General features: G+C 36.2%; 1 protein-coding gene across 14 annotated transcripts in view; it reads left to right on the forward strand.

Annotated features, from left to right (window-relative positions):
* The window catches only part of EPB41 (erythrocyte membrane protein band 4.1), a 168,665-nt gene that overhangs the window by 80,881 nt on the left and 67,907 nt on the right, over positions 1 to 19,877 (forward strand). For all 14 annotated transcript variants that reach the window (XM_057702769.1, XM_057702777.1, XM_057702809.1 and 11 more), the window contains exons 4-8: positions 288 to 392; positions 2,895 to 2,937; positions 9,166 to 9,241; positions 9,702 to 9,920; positions 17,675 to 17,762. In XM_057702769.1, coding sequence (XP_057558752.1) covers positions 288 to 392; positions 2,895 to 2,937; positions 9,166 to 9,241; positions 9,702 to 9,920; positions 17,675 to 17,762 — 531 coding nt within the window. The remainder of the gene's footprint in view (positions 1 to 287; positions 393 to 2,894; positions 2,938 to 9,165; positions 9,242 to 9,701; positions 9,921 to 17,674; positions 17,763 to 19,877) is intronic.

A 19,877-nucleotide genomic window follows, 5' to 3' on the forward strand; every position in this document is an offset into this window, starting at 1 on the left:
TTTAGGATGGAGGTGGGGGATGCTAAATGCAGGCAACGTGGAATTTTGCTCTGAATTGTAGCACCATTTCCAAGCAACTATAAATGTATTGCATGTTTAAACTGACAAATTAAGAAACAGAATTTTTGTTGCTCACATTGTTCTACTTATCTGTATAGCCATCTGAAAGTGTTAGCGACCAAGGATGAAAGAGGATATTGGAAAGTGACATTTTATATTATTTGGTAAGAAATACAGGAATAAGAGGAAACGTCAACTAAAGTATATATATCTGTATATCTTTGCAGAAACATGCTAAGGGACACGATTTACTTAAACGAGTATGTGAACACCTCAATCTTTTGGAAGAAGACTACTTTGGTCTAGCCATTTGGGATAATGCAACCTCTAAGGTGAGAAGACTGCTTGTTATATAAGAAACTGACTCCCCCCCAAAAATTGTTTTAATTCATTTATTGTTGTTAAGAATGTATTTATGCCTGCTTCTCTAAGATATAGTGTACTTGGTAAGGGAAGATTGAATGTAATTAAAAAACAAAACAATACCTCTGAAACTACAGTGAAAAACTTTCTGCAACTGTGAGTTAGAAAGTTCTCCCATGAATGGAGGAAAGTACTCTGAAAAGTATTTTATATTGTATAAGCTCAGGGAAATAAAATCAAATGTTTTCATATTGTATGCGTGTGTACTCCACTCAGGTTTATGTTAGAATATTTGAGAATACTTGAATTTGGCATATAAATAAAGTCACTGAGTACCAGTACCTACTTGTTTAATGTAACTTATAATTTTTTTATGAACCAAGTATACTTAAATTGCTGGGAGCTGGCTCAGCTAAAGGCATTCAGCAGAGGAAATTCTTTCATCTTCGGTGCCTAGCACAGGGAGGCATTCCTCAAATACTTGTTGGCTAAATAAAATGCTCTGAATTGAGTAATTTAAGTTGAGCATAAAGTACCTAGTGTTATGCACATTGATTTTTATTACCTTGTACACACTTTTTGATTTTGGTTTTGATTCAGAGGTCTAGATACTGAAGAAATAATAATTTGTTCTATAAGGTACCTTATACCTTGGAATCCCATGTGATTGGCGCAAATCTTGGTTTGCCCTCTCTATGTCAAATTGGTGGGAATTCTAGCCTTAGAGTCATAGAATGGCTAATGGAATCCCTATAAGAAACTTGGTAGCTTCAGGCTACTTTGGGAAATTTCTCTTAAAAATAATGGAAAATATGAAAAAAAAAAAAATGGAAAATATGGAGTCGCCTCACTCTGGTGGGGAAATGTTCATTCCAAAGTGGTAGAAAGTAGTCTTTGTTCAGAATTCTGGATTGCATGGTTCTCAGAGGTTCCACAAAACTTGTGGAAGACTTAAAGTCTTCTTTTGCCTTTGGACCTATGACAACGTAAAGTTCTTTAGTCTTAATGAGAGAGGAGGGAGAAATAACTGGGTTACCCCCTGCCCTTTCTGACAGTACTTAAACAAGTATGTACTTAGTTTTCATACTTTAGAATAATTTTATATTAAATGGTATTTTTAAAACATATTTCTTAATCATCTGTGTTAATTGCAGGGGAGAGGAAAGGAAAGTAGTCCTCACTCTTTGCTTATTATCTGTTGTGGTGACTACCTTTATATAAAAGTTAGTGTAATATTTAATCAAATGTAAGACTGTGGTGTTCAAAGCCCACTCCTTGGGTAGGGCAAATGGGATGGTCACCTGCACTTTGCCCTTGTTGGTACAAAGTGAGCAGGGGACACCTTACTCTTCTTTTCTAAATACAACTAAAACTCAATTCTAAACTTTTTGGAAGAGGGAATGGGGTGGGAGGATTGGGAGGAGGCATGAATGGGGCTCCTGAGGTGCTGGTAATGTTATACTTATATGTTCACTTTGATCATTTATTGATCTATACATACGTTTTATTTATTTTTCTGTATATGTCTTATGTCAATGAAAATCTTTTAGACAACTCAATTTAGGAATTTCTGTCTTTAAACGTTTCTCGAGGAGCCTATGAAAGATGTTAACGGTGAGGCTCTTTTTAAGTGCCGTTAGTTTTGCATGGTGCACTATGGGTTGAGGAACCCTGCCCTCGTGGTGTGCAGACTTTAGGTGGGGTCGGAGAACGGTGAAGGGAGAAAATAGTGTGGGCAAGAGTAGTCAGGGAAAACAAGATAGTTGTTCGGTCAGGAAACATTTTTTTTTTTTTTTAATATCCAGCCTTTAATTTAAGTAGCTCAAAAAATGCCTACATTTATAACTATTTTATGTCTTTATAAATTTTATTCTGGAGAAACTATTTTTCTTAATGATAATGTTGTAAATAGGATACTCTTAAACTTAAATGTATTCAGTCAGTAAACGTTAACTGCACGAACCAGGTGCTGTGCTGACATAGAAAACTTGAAAGAAACAGGAGGTCAGAGTTGGAGGGAAAGATAAGATCTAGGTTATAGATCAATAATCCTGGTTATAGATCTTTGTTAGTCTTTACAGAATAATAAAAACAGCAAGTGCTTATTTAGCATTTCGTGTTTACTAAGAGCTTTACATATATTAACTCTTTCAATCTTCACAGTAACTCTGAGATAGGCACTACTACTACTATCTCATTTTATTTCCTCTGATAGATGAGGAAACTGAAGTACAGAGATGCTTAAAGTCACTCAGCTAGGAAGTAATGGAGCTAGGATTCAAGCCCAACTGTCTGGCCCCCTGTTTCTCTGTTCAAAATTACTATGCTATGTGAAACTAATGCAAAAAATATTGGAAATGTTGGTTGACCTGGTGACACTATTGGAAACTGTCAGTAACCCTGCTTCTGATGATACTCTGTGGTTTGTGTATTTTGAAGCTCTGCATGAATGCCTTTTCTTCTTTTTACAGACATGGCTGGATTCTGCCAAGGAAATAAAAAAGCAGGTTCGTGGTAAGTGAATATAGCCCTTTTTCTTCCTCTTTCTTTTTTTTAGTAGGTCAGAGGATTTCCAACCTTTTTCTGGCTGTGAGTCACTTTAGAATTCTGACTATGGCAGATGGCTTTGAAATTGAGATAAAGCCTTCCTTTGGAAGGTGGAGATTCCATAATAGAAAGATACAGCAGAGGCAGACACTATTGAGATGTAGATCAGATCTTGATGATTTTTTTTTTACAACTAGGTATAGTGGGGGAAGATAGGAATGATTGAGAGAAACAGAAGGTGGAAACGAACAAAGAATAGAAGAGAAAAGGATATGGGAGTCAGTTCTCAAAACGGTAGTGATGGAAACTGTAGTAGCCTACAGTTGGGAGTTTGCTGCCCGATCCTATTCCATTTAAATCGTTCTGGACTATTGAGTTCTAACCTTCTCCACGTTTTCCTCTCTATAGTTTTTTTTGTCCCTTTTCAGCAGTCTTCTTACAAACTGAAGTATGTAAGGAACTGTGGAAGGAAAAAAAAGAATAGAAGAATGGAAATTCCTTGCCAATGACCCTTCTGTCATTGTGGCTTTCTCTCAGCTCCAAGCCCTCTGGCATGTATTACTGCTGAACACCCTGCTCAGACTGGTGTCTTGGGATAGATTTTTCTAGGTTGAAAAAAGTCTCGATTAGTATTTTGTAGCCCCAGGCCCAATGGGCTAAAGGGTAGGACTTCCCCCCACCCCTGTTTATGACTAGATGTCCTTTCAGTTTAGTTTATTTTTGAGGAAACTTGTAGGAACTGCAATAGATGTTATTCATCATGATTATTATTTTTAACCGTATCGCCTGAAAACTAATTTTATTTTTCATGTTTCTTAAAACACTTTTGTTATGGTGAAATGTTTTCCTTTGGATCCTATTTATTTATATTTCTTAAGATATAGAAACAAAATATTATTTTGGACTGGCAACTCTCCATATTTGCTCTCTGCCTATAAAATCTTGTTTTAAAATGCAAGTCAGACTAAAAAGTATTCAGAATATTTGAGACATGACAAGAAAACATGATTCCAAGCCCCTTTCAATGAAGATACTTTTAATATTCAATATTACTCAGGAATAAATGATTGTACAAGAAGACTCATTAGGAAGAAAAGTTAAAACAGAGTTTATGATGAGTGAATAAGACTATCTAGTAGATTATCTTCCAGGCTATTGAGAAAAAAAAAAAGTCTTGCTAAGAAAAAGAACCTAAGTGTTTGTCATTTAAAAAAAAAATTACAAAATAATGAAACCTCTTCCTTCAACATGGGAAAGAAAAACCATGTCTGTAACACAGACTTTAACATCAAAATGTAAATATTTCATTGAGCCAAAGAGAAGGTTGACATTTATCTCTTGCAGAGATTTGGGTTTTTTTAAAAATTGTTTTCATCATAGTAGTAATATATACCCATTGTGAAAAATCTAAACATTATGAAAATATATCATGAAGAAAGTAAAAGCCTGTAAATCCTATCCTCCAGATATAATCACTGTCAAATTGGCATAATCTGCAAGATTTTTTTCTAGGCATATATGAATTTTGCTTTTCAAAAATACAGTTACGTTATACATTGTTATATATTGTATTTTTTGTGTATTATGTCATATGTAGTTTTAAAATTTTTTAAATAGGTGATATGTGTGAGGTATAAAATTAAAAGATACTGTCCTTTAATTTCTTGTGTTCTTCCCAGAGATGTTCTGAGTATATATAGACATACATTTTAATATAAATATGTATTTAATGCATACATTATATTTGATATATAATGTACTTTATAAATATATTTTAATATGAATATGTATGTTCTGTATGTATTTAATATACATATGCAAGCAATCTTTAACAATTTGGATACTCTATATTAACATATATCAATTTATTTCACTTGTTAAAAAATGTTTTTGATGATTATAAAGTTGTAGCACTCTCTGTCTCGAGAGCACGTGCCAATCTTTTTTTTTTTTTAGAGAGTAACTTTATTTTTTTATTGGCTGCATTGGGTCTTCATTGCTGCATGTGGGCTTTCTCTAGTTGCGGTGCGAGGGCTGTAGGCACGCAGGCTCAATAGTTGTGGCTCTCGGGCTGTAGAGCACAGGCTTGGTAGTTGTGGCGCATGGTCTTAGTTGCTCCGCAGTATGTGGGATCTTCCTGGACCCAGGGATTGAACCTGTGTCCCCTGCACTAGCAGGCAGTTTCTTAACCACTGTGCCACCAGGTAAGTCCTGAGAGCGCCAATCTTATTGATGGATATTTTGGGTTGCAGTGAACACATATTGAATATATATGTATATGTGCACCTGGATGTATCCATAGTAAATTCCTAGAAGTAAAGAAATATGAATGTTTAAATTAACAGTAGATATTTCACCAGCAAGACTTCTTCTGTATTTCAAAAAATATAGAAAAATATGGGGGCCAGTGTAACAAATACTCATGTACCCATCACCCAGAATTAACGTGTTAATATTTTACATTTAAAAATAGAACAGTACAAATAAGGTTTATCTCTTTTGTTTTCCTCGTGGTCCCATCCCCTTCTCTCCCTATCCATAGAAATCTATTTTCATGAATTTGCGGTGATTCAGTCCATATTTTTATATTTTTCCTGCATGTATCCATACCCGTGTACAATAGATGGTATTGCTTTGTCTGTTTTTTTGAAATTTCCGTTGGACCTAACTTAATCCATTTGAACCTTCTTCTAAGTTAATCAGTCTCTCTCCCTTCTCCCAGCTTAATTTTTAGCTTTGTTTAACTTCCTTGGTTCTGAATAAGAGAGATCTCCCCTGCTGAGTCGGGCTAGCAACTTCCACCTCTTTCTGCAATAGTACCAAGCAAAAGCAAGAAATCCTTATACCTTCTGAAAAATACTGATGTATAAAATAACACAAATTATGTTTAAGAAATTCTATAGCCCAGGGTATGCCCTTCTAAATGCATTCTCCCCTTCTTCCCCTGCAGAGGTCACCACTCTCCTGAATTTTGTGTTAATGATTCCATTGTATTTTTTTAAAAATTACCTAATGTATGAATGCATACCTAAAAATATTGTTTTACCTTTTCAAACATCATGTAGATTGAATTATATAACAGTTAATCATTTGTGACTAGCTTTTCTTATAAACACAATTTTGGAATTCATCTTAGTTGAAAAGAAAATTTCACATAACAGTTCTTATTCTTTACTATGAGTAATACCCTCTGACTTTTTTCTTTTCTTCTTTCTTTTTTTCTGGCTGCACTGTGCAGCTTGTGGGATCCTAGTCTCCCCACCAGGAATTGAATCCGGGCCCTGGTAGTGAAAGTGCTGAGTCCTAGCCACTGGACCATCAGGGAATTCCTCCTCTGACTTTTTTCTTTTGTATTCTGTATCATTTTTTAAAATGCCGATTTTAGCCCATTAAACTGATTTCACAAGTCATGATCCACAGTTTTAAAAAACCCAGTGATTTAGGCTATATACCTTAACGTGGAATTGCTAGATTATAGAATATGTTTATTTTCAATTTTATCAGGTATAGCCAAATTGCTCTCCTTTAAGTTGATTGTAATAGTTTATATCTCCACCAATAGTGTATGAGATAGTTCCTGTTTTCCTGTGTACCCAGAAGGCAGGAATTTTTTTTCAATTATTAATTTTAAAAATGTTTGGACATAATTTCAGACTTAAAAGTTGAAAGAATGGTACAAAGCATTCCTGGGTTACCCTTCACCCAGATTCCTCAGATGTTAATATTTTACTACATTCATTTTAGCTTTTCTCTTTATCTACACACACACACACACACACACACACACACAACCTTTTTTTCTGAACCATTTAAGAGTAAGTTGCATCATAGCAGCACCAGTCACAATAGCTACTTTTTTCTACACCCAACTTTCACAGTTGCTTTCTATATGTACTGTTCTTTGTCTTGATTTTTTTTCACTTAACAGTATGTAGTGGTGATGTTATCTTTTCTTGCTAAATAAATACATTCAGGTTGTTTCCAGACATTTGCTGTTACAAGCAATATCTTATACATATATCATTTGACCACATTTAAGTATATGTTTAGATACATTTATGGAAATGGAATTGCTCAGTGAAAGAGTATATACATTTTATGTTTTTGGTAGATATTGTCAGTTGTTCTCTATAGTGTTATGCCAGTTTACACTCATATCAGCAGTAGAGGAAAATGCTTATTTTGCCTACCAATCGTGGGTGTTATCAAGCTTTTTATATCAGCGCAAAGAGAAAAAAAATCACACTTTGTAAACTATTGCTGATTTGCTTTCCTTTAATGCTAGTCCTCCTATACTACTAAAAAATTGCCATTTATATATGTTATGAAATAACTAAATGTATGGTTAAAGTTCTTAAATGCTGAATTCACATTTATTGAACATTCATTTAGCTATCTTGTTTCCCATATAGATTTGCTCTAGCCAGTCATTTTGTATTGGTAGCATAGAAGTCACCTTTTTTAAATGTCTATATGGTAATTATAAGTTAACAATGATTAGATTGATTTGATTTTTTTTATCATATCAGAAAGTGAAACAACAGGCGGTATTTTACAGTATTTGAACTGTAAATACTGCCTCCCGATCCCCTTGCCCTTTTTATGAGGAAAAATTATGAGTTTGCTTTTCTGATCTAAGTTCTATGTAAAGTTTTGAGATATGAAACATTAGAAGTGAGTTAATGGTAGACATTAGGATTGACTAGATTTGAGATGTTTGTTATATTGTCTGGAATTGGCCTTTCAATTCAAATTTTGAAGGAAAATAGCAACCATTTCCAAGAGACTCCTGTATTAAATATTTTAGCATGTTCAAAACTACATATTCATTAAGACATTCAAAGTATTTCAAATTTTAATTTACATATTGCTGTTGCCAGCCAATAGCAATAAAAGTGGTATTTGGAGATGAAACACTGTGAACGCAGAACAGAGCAATGTTTGAAACACAGATGTTTGTTACAGGGTAGTAGAGTCCAAGGGTTAAAAGCATGGGATTTGGAGTAAGAGAACCCTGGATTCACTAGCTATGTATTTTCTTAAGCCTCTGTTTCTTCATAAATAAAATGAACTAATAGTGGTAACTACCTGTATATAGGAGGGCTAGCTTAGTGCCTAGCATGGAGTAAGTACTGAACAAATCCAGCTGATAGCATCATAACCAATCATACTTATTTCTGACTGAGATCAGTCCTTACTCTTTGGGAAACTAACAGTTATGTTGGAAAAACCCTGAAGGGGTAGGTAGCACTTAGCGAAAAATTGAGATGTATTCTCCACTTAACTTTTACTCACAATCTCTGACTTTCACTGTAGATAAAAAATATGAAACACTTGCATGTCTTAGGATTGAACTCTTGTAGTTTTCATACCTAAAATATTTTTATTAGAGCTATAGTTTCTAAGAGCCACCTATATTGCCTCTTCCATCTTATTTCTAAAATAATCTCCTAATCTCGCCCATATTGATGGGAAGAATGCTTTTGTTTATTTGAGATAATGTTGAGAGATGTCACAGATAAATAATGCCAACACCAAAAGAAAACACCCATGGATCACTTGAATGACCTCTGAGGACCCAGAGTGGTGTATAGATCACATTTTGAAAACTATTGCTACAAACATGTTGACCTTTAGGATGATTTCCTTCATGTTATTTTGCTTATATTGTTTTATAAACAAAACTATTACATTGTCAGGTAAAAAAAATCAGATACTCTCCTAGATGGTGTCTAAACTTCTTTTTCTTTTTTTTAATTAATTAATTTATTTACTTTTGGCTATGTTAGGTCTTCGTTGCTGTGAGTGGGCTTTCTCTAGTTGCAGCGAGTGGGGGCTACTCTTCGTTGTGGTGCGTGGGCTCTAGGCATGTGGGCTTCAGTAGTTGTGGCACATGGGCTCAGTAGTTGTGGCTCTCGGGCTTAGTTGCTCCACAGCATGTGGGATCTCCCCCGACCAGGGCTTGAACCCATGTCCGCTGTATTGGCAGGCGAATTCTTAACCACTGTGCTACCAGGGAAGTCCCTTCTTTTTCTTTTTTAAATAAAAACAATATTTCATCCACAAAGCATGAAGGTTATTAGAAGACCTCAGGGTAAAAAAAGATTTTTTTTGGCAGTGGGAGTATTTTTAGCTATTTCTAGCAACCAGAAACTTAGGCATAAGCATAAAATTCTTTTGTGTTTATTTTTACAGGTGTCCCTTGGAATTTCACATTTAATGTAAAGTTTTATCCACCTGACCCAGCCCAGTTAACAGAAGATATAACAAGGTAAATAATTTATTAATAGTTAAATATGTAGTAAGTAATTTCATTATAATAAGCTCTGGGAATTTCTCCATTCAGAATTAAAGGCTGCATGCAGTTTAAGCCTATCTTGGAGGAAAAACATACCAAAGAATATTCATATCCTAGTGAAAACGTATCAGTGATGTCATCTTTGTATATGAAAGGCAGTATCTATGCATTTGGCAAAGCAGTGTGATAGAAAAGAAAGGACCCAATTTGGGGGCCAAACAGCCTTTATTACTATCTGACATTGAAATAGTACAATGAACAACCATATACCCTCTACGTAGATTGAACAATTATTAACGTTATCTCGTATTTACTTAATCACTCTTTCTTTCTCCCTCCCTACCACTCTCTCCCATTTTCTTCCTTTTTCTCTCTCTATATTTTGTTATTGCTTTTGTTGCTGACATGGTAACATCTTTTCTCTTGGCTATAGGTATTATTTATGTCTTCAACTTCGGCAGGACATAGTTGCAGGACGTCTGCCCTGTTCCTTTGCAACCTTAGCGTTATTAGGTTCTTATACCATCCAGTCTGAGCTGGGAGACTATGACCCAGAACTCCATGGTGCGGATTATGTTAGTGATTTTAAACTGGCCCCAAATCAGACCAAGGAACTTGAAGAGAAGGTCATGGAACTGCATAAATCATATAGGTAAATATGTCTCCAGGGTTTGTTCTGTGTTTACTTTGACAATAAGTTTAAACCCTTGACCTGGGATTGATTCATTGTTTACCTTAGTGGGAACAGGTGCCATAGAGTCAGTTTGAGCTCAGTTCCCTCCCAGTTCTTTGGGCAAGTCATTTAAACTCTCTGAACCTCAGTTTTCTCACCAGAGTAATGGGTGTTGCATTGTTGGATGAAAACTAAATGAGGTAATATATGTAACGCGCTAAGCACAGTGTCTGGCGCATAGTAGGTTCCTAATAAATGGTAGCTATTATTGCCTTGCCTTTTTTTTTCTTCAGATTTTAAGATCTTTAGAGCAGAGGTTCTTAACTTGGGGTCTGTGTATGTGGATAGACTTCAGAGGGCTCATGAAACCCCTGAGGGTTTTTTTTCTTTTTTTAAAGATTGATTGATTGATTGATTGATTGCTTTGGCTGCATTGGGTCTTCGTTGCTGTGCACGGGCTTCTCATTGGGGTGGCTTCTGTAGTTGTGGCGTGTGAGCTCAGTTAGTTGTGGCTTGTGGACTCTGGAGTGCAGGCTCAGTAGTTGTGGCGCATGGGCTTAGTTGCTCTGCGGCATGTAGGATCTATTTTTTTTTTTTTTTTGGGTGTACACCAGGTTCAGTCATCTGTTTTTATACACATATCCCCGTATTCCCTCCCTTCCTTGACTCCCCCCGCCCCTCGAAGGATCTATTTTCCTTAGAGTGATTCCAATAGGATTGGGTAGATTGAGATGCTTCAAATAAGAGAGTTTTAAGTCAAGGTGCCCCAATTCTGGTTGCCTTATTCCCCCTATAGGTTCCAATCCTTCAGTCATGAGAACCGTAATAAAGACTTTAGTCTACAGCCTACATAGCAATAGTCTTATAACAATCACCCTACTCTCATGAGGTCACAATGTTTCTACAGAGAATTGCCAAGGTTTGCTTTTCAAGTTTGGGCGTATACATTCCAATGCTCTGATATCTAAGACCACTAATATATCACTTTGAACTAGTTGATGATTGTAACTTAAGGATGTTGTATTCTCCTTAAATATGTTTTTAATACACTTATTTGTATTCTGATTGTGATTCTAGAAATTTATATATATATGTAAAATATATAACTACACACACTCGCACACACACATATATATACAAAAGCAAGTAGTGGAAAGTAAGCAATCAATTAAAATAATTTGATTTGTTAGAATGTCAGGATTATTCTTTTTTTCTAATAACTTAAAAATAATTTTTATTATTAGTAGTATAATCTTTGAGCAAGCAATAAAGTGGTAAAAAATATTTTATTGCTCCTGTGGAGCGAGACAGCAGAAAATAGTGATGTCAGATTATGATTGGTACCTTACTTCTGTCTCTGATGATTCTTTTAATGGTTATTTGATCATAATAGAATTTCACATTTGGGAGGACTTTATAGTCTAAATCTCATGCAATGCTTGATTCTCCTTTATAGCATTGTTACATAATCATCATAATCATCATAATATTATAAGCAGTTAATTATTGTGTCTATTATTATCTGCCAGATACTATGCTAAGCACTTTATATATAATATCACATTTAATCTTTATAACCACCCTTTGAATTAGGCCAGCTCTTTGTTGTTTTATAGACCGCTGGCAGTCTTCAAGATTTTTTCAAGGGGTCCATGAGGTCAAAATTATTTTCATAATAATACTAAAATATTATTTGCATATTTCACTGTGTTGAAATGGTGGAGCACAGATCAAGGCAATGGCACCAAACTGTGTTACTAGTCATTATATGCTTCACCAACATGCATTTTTATTTTTTAACTTGTAGTTAAAATTTAAAAATATTTTTAAACCTGCCAGTTCACTTAATTTTTTTCATGATGAAGCAGTAAAAAGTATTGATTTTATTAAATCTTAAATACATTCTGTTTAATATTCTATGTGATTTAATGGGAAGTACACAGAAAGCCCTTCTGCTGCATACTGAGGTACAGCAGTTGTCTTGACGAAAAGTACTTGTGTAATTGTTTTGAGTTCTTAGCTGAATTAGCCACTTTTTTTATGCAACACCTTTTTTCCTTGAAAAAAATGACTAATTATTTAGACTTGGTTATTTGGCATACATTTTCTCAATAATGAAATGAGCTAGTCCTTTAAGGATTAGTAAACAGCTGACAGTATTTGTTGCTGATGACAAAATTCAAGCTTTCAAGTGGAAATTAGAATTTTGGAAAATTTTATTTGCCCTCATGATCTTGACAGGCTCCAAATACTTAAAAGACTTTCTGATGAGGTTGGTGATGACTTTAATGAATGTGATTCTTTTCTTTTAACATTGTACAATGAAATGTGTCAACATTTGGAAGACTTGCATTACTCAGTCAACCAATATTTTTCAGATATGAAATGCATGATGTTACAAAATCATGCATAGGTATAAAAGGCCCATTCAAAATGCAAGATCAGCCAATGGATTTTATTTTATTATTTTTTTAAAGAATCTGCTCTTTTTTTAAAACAAAGTTTTATTTATTTATTTATTTATTTATTTATTTATTTATTTATTTATTTATTGTCTGTGTTGGGTCTTTGTTACTGTACGCAGGCTTTCTCTAGTTGTGATGCTCGGGCTTCTCATTGTGGAGCACGGGCTCTAGGCATGTGGGCTCCAGTAGTTGCAGCATGTGGGCTCAGTAGTTGTGGCTTGCAGACTCTATAGAGCACAGGCTCAGTAGCTCTGAGGCATATAGGATCTTCCCAGACCAGGGATCGAACCCATATCCCCTGCATTGGCAGGCAGATTCTTAACCACTGCACCACCAGGGAAGTCCCAGACCAATGGATTTTAATGAAACACGGCACAAGAAGTTCACTGATATGTTTTCAGATTTCACATTGCAACTAACCTTTAGGAAACTGCCATTGTTGAGTTTTGGTGTAGTGTCAAATAAGAATATTTTTAATCATCAATTCTTCCTTTTACAACTACATATCTGTGTGAGATCAGTTTTCTTCATATACTGCAACCATACAAAATATTGCAACAGATTGAATGCAGAAGCAGATAGGAGAATCTGGCTGTCTTCTAAGCCACACAGTAAAAAAAACATTTTGTAAATATGTAAAACAATGTCATTCCTTAACTACATTTTGGGAAAATGTTGTTATTTTTCACACAAAAAAGTTATTCATGTTAAAATATGAGTTGTTTATTGTTATTCTTTAAAGATTTAATCAATAGTATTAAATTTTATTAGTTTTAATTTCTAAAATAGTAAATATTGATAGAAATAACCCACATTTTAAAAAAACCTCTTTAGAATCCTCAATAATTATTGAGAGTGAAAGATCCCGAGGTCAAAAATTTTGAGAACCACTGAGTTAGGCAATAAGACCAAAGCCTGGACTCTGAAGTCAGCCTGTCTTACATTGAATTCAGACTCCATTCTACTTTAGCTTTATGACTCTTAGTAGTTTACTTAAACTCTCTAAGTTTCAGTTTTTTCATCTGAAAAATACAGGTGATAATATGAATTTTGTGATTGTTAAATTAGAAATTCATGTAAAGTGCTTTGTGTAATGATTAGTGTATAGTAACAGTTCAAATATTTGATAGGGTAGTAATAATTCTTATTCCATTTTACAAGTAATAAATGTGAGTCTGGGTTTAGAGAACTGCTAATAGAATTTAAACCCAAATAGGTGAAACCATCTCAGAGGACAGATGGATATGGTCCAGTTGATGTTCTGTGAGGTATATGGATAGAAATGGAGCAATAATGGATCTCCATGATTAGAAAATTTAGAGGTCTGTCATCTTGCAATTTACTTGCTCCTTTTCGGAAAGATTGGCAATCCTCACAAACAGAAAGCCAAATGGAAATTTTAATTATGTCCAACAATGTGGCATTTTAACCAGTCCAAAGAGACTTCTGCTTAGGCAGAAGCATTTACTATGCACTGAGAAGTACAAGCAAATACTACCCTGCTCCTCAGATAAACAGAAGACGGCCTACGCACATGGAATCTTTAGTAGTGGCCCTTTGCCTAAGACAGAGACTCTGAAGCTGTAATTAACACTAAATTTACACTAGCAAATCAAGCTTTAAATTTAATTGTCCTCATTTATGGAGACTAGGAAGGTATGTAAAGTTGTCAGTTGTCCCTCACTTAATTACTCATATTTGAAACCACAGTCCTTAATTAGGAGATTGCAACAAGATTAGTAAAAGACTGTCACATCCCCTACCAGATGAAAACTGCTGACCGCAAGCATGTAGACCCCAAATTGTTGAAACCAGAAGATTGGCGATGCTTGAAACTTCACCTTGATGCCAGCCAGTCAGAGAATTATGCACGGGCTGACCATGCACCCTGTAGCCGCACCCCCCACCCCCCCACACTGCCTTTAAAACCTTTGTCTCCTAACCAGCAACTTGGAGATGGTTTTCGGACATTAGTCCACCGTCTTCCCAGGTTGCTGGCCTCCTGAATAAAGCAATATTTCCCACCAAAAAAAAAGGCAGGGGAGGGCTGTCACATAACATTGGAACTCACTGAATGGCTCTATATTGTGACTCCACTTGCTCAAAATAAATACAGGGAAGCTTTATTATAACTTCTCTTTTTAATGAGCAAAAGTTAACCAGTGCCAAAGTTACCTGGTTAGGTACTTCTGTAAGCTGCAGTAATTTCAAGTAGTAAATTATTAGGTGGTATTGAATAAATTCAAGACAGTACTCCTAATGGTTTAGAGCTGTTTAATCTCTTCCCAGCTCATTTGTTACTACTTTTAAGAGTCTTCGGAAATTTAGGAAAGACCTTCATCTTTAAAATATTAAGTTGAAAATAAGTTTAATTTGTGATTTAAATTTGTAAAGTATATGTTTCTATTTACATTCACAGGTATCTGCAGTTGATAGGATTATAGATTTTCTTTTTTTTTCTATGCTCTTAAAGATATTTTCCAAATTTTATACAATGAATATATGATTTTTTTATTTTTTTAATAAATTTATTTATTTATTTATTGGCTGTGTGGGGTCTTCATTGCTGCACGTGGGCTTTCTCCAGTTGCGGCGAGCAAGAGTTACTCTTTGCTGTGGTGCGCGGGGCTCCTCATTGCCGTGGCTTCTCTTGTTGCAGAGCACGGGCTCTAGGCATGTGGGCTTCAGTAGTTGCAGCACATGGGCTCAATAGTTGTGGCTCACGAGCTCTAAAGTGCAGGCTCAATAGTTGTGGCACATGGGCTTAGTTGCTCCGTGGCATGTGAGATCTTCCTGGAGCAGGGATCAAATCTGTGTCCCCTGCATTGGCAGGCAGATTCTTAACCACTGCACCACCTAGGAAGCCCTCAAATATATGATTTTTATAATCAGAAAAAGCTTCCTGAAACAACTGTGTTCTAAAGCCATTAGGTGGGATAGAGCAAGATAGTCATCCATGCTGAGAGGCAGTCTGGCTGGAGATATTGAGGCCTAAGCAGGGTGAGGGGAGTGTTCATTGTGTGTGTGGGGCGGGGTGCAGCATGGCAGGAGAAGTCAGAGCTCAAATAGAATGAAAAGAGCCATGTGTGGGCACGTGGTTGTGGTTATCAGAGGCAGAACAGTGAGAAGGCATCCATGTGAGGGGAAGGCCTGCAGAGGGCATCCGTATGGGGTGGTACCTGATACAGGTGTTGAAGCCTGAGCAGGGTAAAGAAGATGTCTACTGAATGGGTGGCCTAACACTAGGATTCAGAACGTGAGTAAGGTAAGGAGGACATGTGAGGGGAGCAGCCCAGCATGGGGAATTCAGAGTCTAAGCCAGTGAAGAGGGCATCCATGTGGGGGAGGGGTCAGTGGCAGTAAAGTGAGGTTGGTTATGTACAGGGGGTTGATCAAATTAGTCAATGTAATAAGGATAATGGGAGCCAGGTTTCTGACTGTCTGTAAAGACACAAATTACAGTGAAAGAGAAACTAAAATGAACCCTGTGGTATTGCATTAAAACTGGAAGTTTCAATGTAAACTGTTTCCAGTAGATGGATGGATGGATAGACAGACAGAGATGTAAATAGGTAGACACATCCCAGCTACATCCAAAGATTAAACAAAAAATCATCACTTATACTAGTCTCAGGAAGTAGGTATTATTACGGTTCTTACTTTATAGTTAAGAGATTGAGATCACCACTCTTAAGGGCAGGAGGCAAGATTCCAGCTTCAGTGATGGGACTTGGGTCCTGACTAAAGCCTGCTGCCTTAAACGAAGAGATATAACTTGCCCATGACCATGTAATCGCTCCAGGCCTGTTTCTTCATCAGCAAAATGAAAGTGTTGAACTCTATAATCTTCAAGCTCCTTTCCAGCTTCAAATCCTAAAATTCAGGCTGTCGATCATGCTAACAAAAACAAAAACAAAAAACCCCAAAACCCATAAAATGACTGGGAGTAACCTTAACTAGAAAGGTATTTAATTTATATGAGGAAAAAAACAACTACAAAACTTTCCTGAGATGTTTTTAATGACTTGAATATACGGACTTGCGTATGTGTTTATTTTCCCATTCTCCTTTTTTGTGTTCAATTTTAGTCATTAATTAATAGCATTCAGGTGTGGTGGTTTAGTGCTTGGGGAAAGAAGTTTTTATTCAGGGATGCTGAATAATATAACAAATCTGCAGTTTCTTTCCTGAGATTTTTTTTTATTATTATTATTGCGGGGGGTGGGTGTGGGTTTTGTTATTCCAGGGAACCCTTTGTTCTTTTTAATGAGGATAAAGACAGATGGGTTTGGAAGAGACTTTCTCTTGTTAAATGAATAGGCCACTGCTGCCTTTTATAGCTTGAGGCAGGCAGTCTTATGGGAAATAGGCATTTACTTGGTTTTTCTTTGAGGGTGTGGCTGCATTATTGTTACTATGAAGTTCTGTTTGGTCTGAATTGTGCAGCACTGGGAGGAATATCTTTTTCTTCCAAGCTGAACATAATAGCTCATGAGCACTTTTCAAAAGAGAAGAAGGTTATAAAGGAGAAGGAAAGACTGTCACAGTGAGTGTTTAGACAGTGAGGCTGATTGTTTTCAAACAAATTTAATTCATTATATGCCTAGTAATGAAGACATCTTAATAACAGAGAAAGCAGCCCCATTATCTACATGCTTCTATTAACCAATTTATTTTGTTTAGATCAGTGGGCAGGACACCATCTGTTACCAGAAATTTTCTTTTCATCAAGCCTGCCCCCATTAAGAATCCCCAGTTAAGCAACTTCAGCTGCCCTCCTGTTTAATTTCCATAATAACTCAATTCAGGGATATGGAGAGAAAAAGGCAGCTAAGAGGATATTGTAAATTGTACCATGCCCTCAGAGGATTTAATTTGGTCACCTCCTTGGCAAGATAAATTGGTGGGAGGAGTTTATGTGTGTTGGAGAAAAGGGCTAAGGAGAGGGAGGGGCAGATGGTGGATGAGGCAGCTTTAAAGAAATTTAGCAGGTTGTTTTTTTTTTTAACTTTTTTTTTTTTCTGATAGCTTTTTGGTGACTTTTTGTTTCTCCAAGATCTCTTTTTCTAAGGCATATTTCAATTATTTAGACACAGGTAGAGATAAGAGTCCTTTTCCATACCTAATAGTCTACTTTTAGGACTATGAAATATATCTATGTACATATTGGTATGTATATGTTTATATAAAGTACAAATAATATACAAATATTATTGTAAATGTTGACACTGTGACACTGAAAGTTTTTTTATTTTTCTTCAATCAAAGGTCCATGACTCCAGCTCAGGCTGACCTGGAATTTCTTGAGAATGCCAAAAAGTTATCTATGTATGGTGTCGACCTTCATAAAGCAAAGGTAACGGTAACTTTGGCCTTTATTAACATGCATGTATCAGACCTGTGTCATATAATACTTCTTACCAACCTTTGTCTGGGGTATTACAAAACATCCAGAGGAGATGGTAATTCATGTTAGAATTTTGACTGTCGTTTGAATCAGTCAAGTGTATTAAGTGTATAAGTTGAATTGCCCCTTTTCACCATCAGAATGAAGTTTCACACCTAAGCAACTGTAAGGATCAAAAGATATAGCACTGAGAGCAAAAAGTGATAATCTCGTAAAATGCACATACGTTTGAAAATATAGAGTGACAGTGAAGCATGTTTCACAGCCAACATCACCTACATCATAATCACCCAGGGTGTTTATGAAATATGCAGATTCCTGAGCTCCTCTCAGATTTTACTGAATCACTTTGGAGGATAGGCTAAGTCTCCAGATTTAGTGAATATTTCAAATGATTCTCCTTCATGCTTGTATCTGAGAATCATTGGGATAAGGTAGCAGTTCTCAAAGTGTGGTCTCTGAACAAATGTTTAGCATTGTCTAGGAACTTAGAAATGCTCATCTCAGGTCCCATCCCACACTTACTGAATCAGAAACTCTGTGGGTGGAGCCCAGCAGTCTGTTTTTTTTTTTTTTTTTTTGTCTTCATCTGGCTTCTTTTTTTTTTTTTTAATTTTTTAATTTTTTTTTGGGGGGGTACACCAGGTTCAATCATCTGTTTCCACACACACATCCCCGTACTCCCTCCCCTCCCCGACCCCCCCCTCGAGTCCCCCCCACCCTCCCCGCCCCAGTCCTCCAAGGCATCCTCCATCCTCGAGCTGGACTCCCCCCGTTATACAACAACTTCCCACTGACTATCAGCAGTCTGTTTTAACAAGGTCTCCAAGTGATTCTAATGCACACGGGAGGAACCACAGTATTTGAGAACTACTGGGCTAGGGAATTGGAAACCTGAGCTTTCATCCTAGTTCTACCTAATACAGCCTAACGCAATGAATGTTTAAGGATGTCACTTGACTTCTGTCATCTTCAGCTACTGAAATGGCTGGGGAGGTTGAGGAGTTTGTGAGAGAAAGAAAGGGCTCAAAGGATGATCTGAGATTTATTTAGAGAAATTTAGCTAGGATGCATGATGGGGAATCAAAACCATGTCCAGTGAGAAACAGACAAAGGAATAGGGATGCTTAACCCATAGATGGGAAAGTTTAGGGAAGATATAATACCAGTCTTCATGGATTTCAAGGATTACTGTGTGAAACAGAGATTTTACTATGGCTCCAAGAGAGCCATAACATGAGAGTAAGTAAAATGGAAACTGCAGGGAAATACTGTTCAGCTCGGTTGGACAAATTGTCTCACAGAGCTATTTCAAAGATGGGATAGGCTACCTCAGAAGGGATTGAGTTCTCTATCACTGGAGATATTCCAGGTTAGGCAGAATAATCACTTGGTAGGAATTTAGAAAAGGACATTCAAACATTTGGTGGGTGATTGCACTAACATGACTTTTTAGGCTTCTCCCAACCTGAATATCTGTATCTGAAGTTTCTTTGTTATTTAGATTCTAATAACACTAATAAAATTTCATTACATGTTACTGAGTTTTCTTAAGATGTTGCTCTGGATTGTTTTGGGCTGAGTACTGTAACTTCTGTGAACCTTAAAAGTAGATGGTAGGAATAGCAGATCAGGTCCAGAACTGAAATTGTTAGGTTTCGCTTCTCAATTTCTGCTGGAGTCTGGTGTCAGTTCAGTAATTATCAGGATTACATGAGTCAGGCAGCATATTCCTAGAGCAAATGTTGTAAAGCAAATTGTTTCTCCAAAATATGTAGTTAAAAGAGAGATGTAGTTGTACCCATAGGCTTTAAAAACTTAAGGGGGCATCATCTTCTGGGAAATTCTGTTAAGTAATCATTGAATTGAAGCGGAATGTAATTTCTTCTTCTCTCTGTTATGCTTGTACGTAACACATGTAGGCACTAATATGTTTCTCTATACTCATTTTGGGAAAAGAAGTAGTCTAGAAGCATATAACTCCGGGTTTTTATTACTTATCTAAATAAATAGTCATCTATAGAGATTAACCAGGTGAAATTTATTTTCCTTGAATTATGGACA

This window comes from Hippopotamus amphibius, chromosome 1 (assembly GCF_030028045.1).
Source record: "Hippopotamus amphibius kiboko isolate mHipAmp2 chromosome 1, mHipAmp2.hap2, whole genome shotgun sequence".
Classification (NCBI taxonomy): domain Eukaryota; kingdom Metazoa; phylum Chordata; class Mammalia; order Artiodactyla; family Hippopotamidae; genus Hippopotamus; species Hippopotamus amphibius.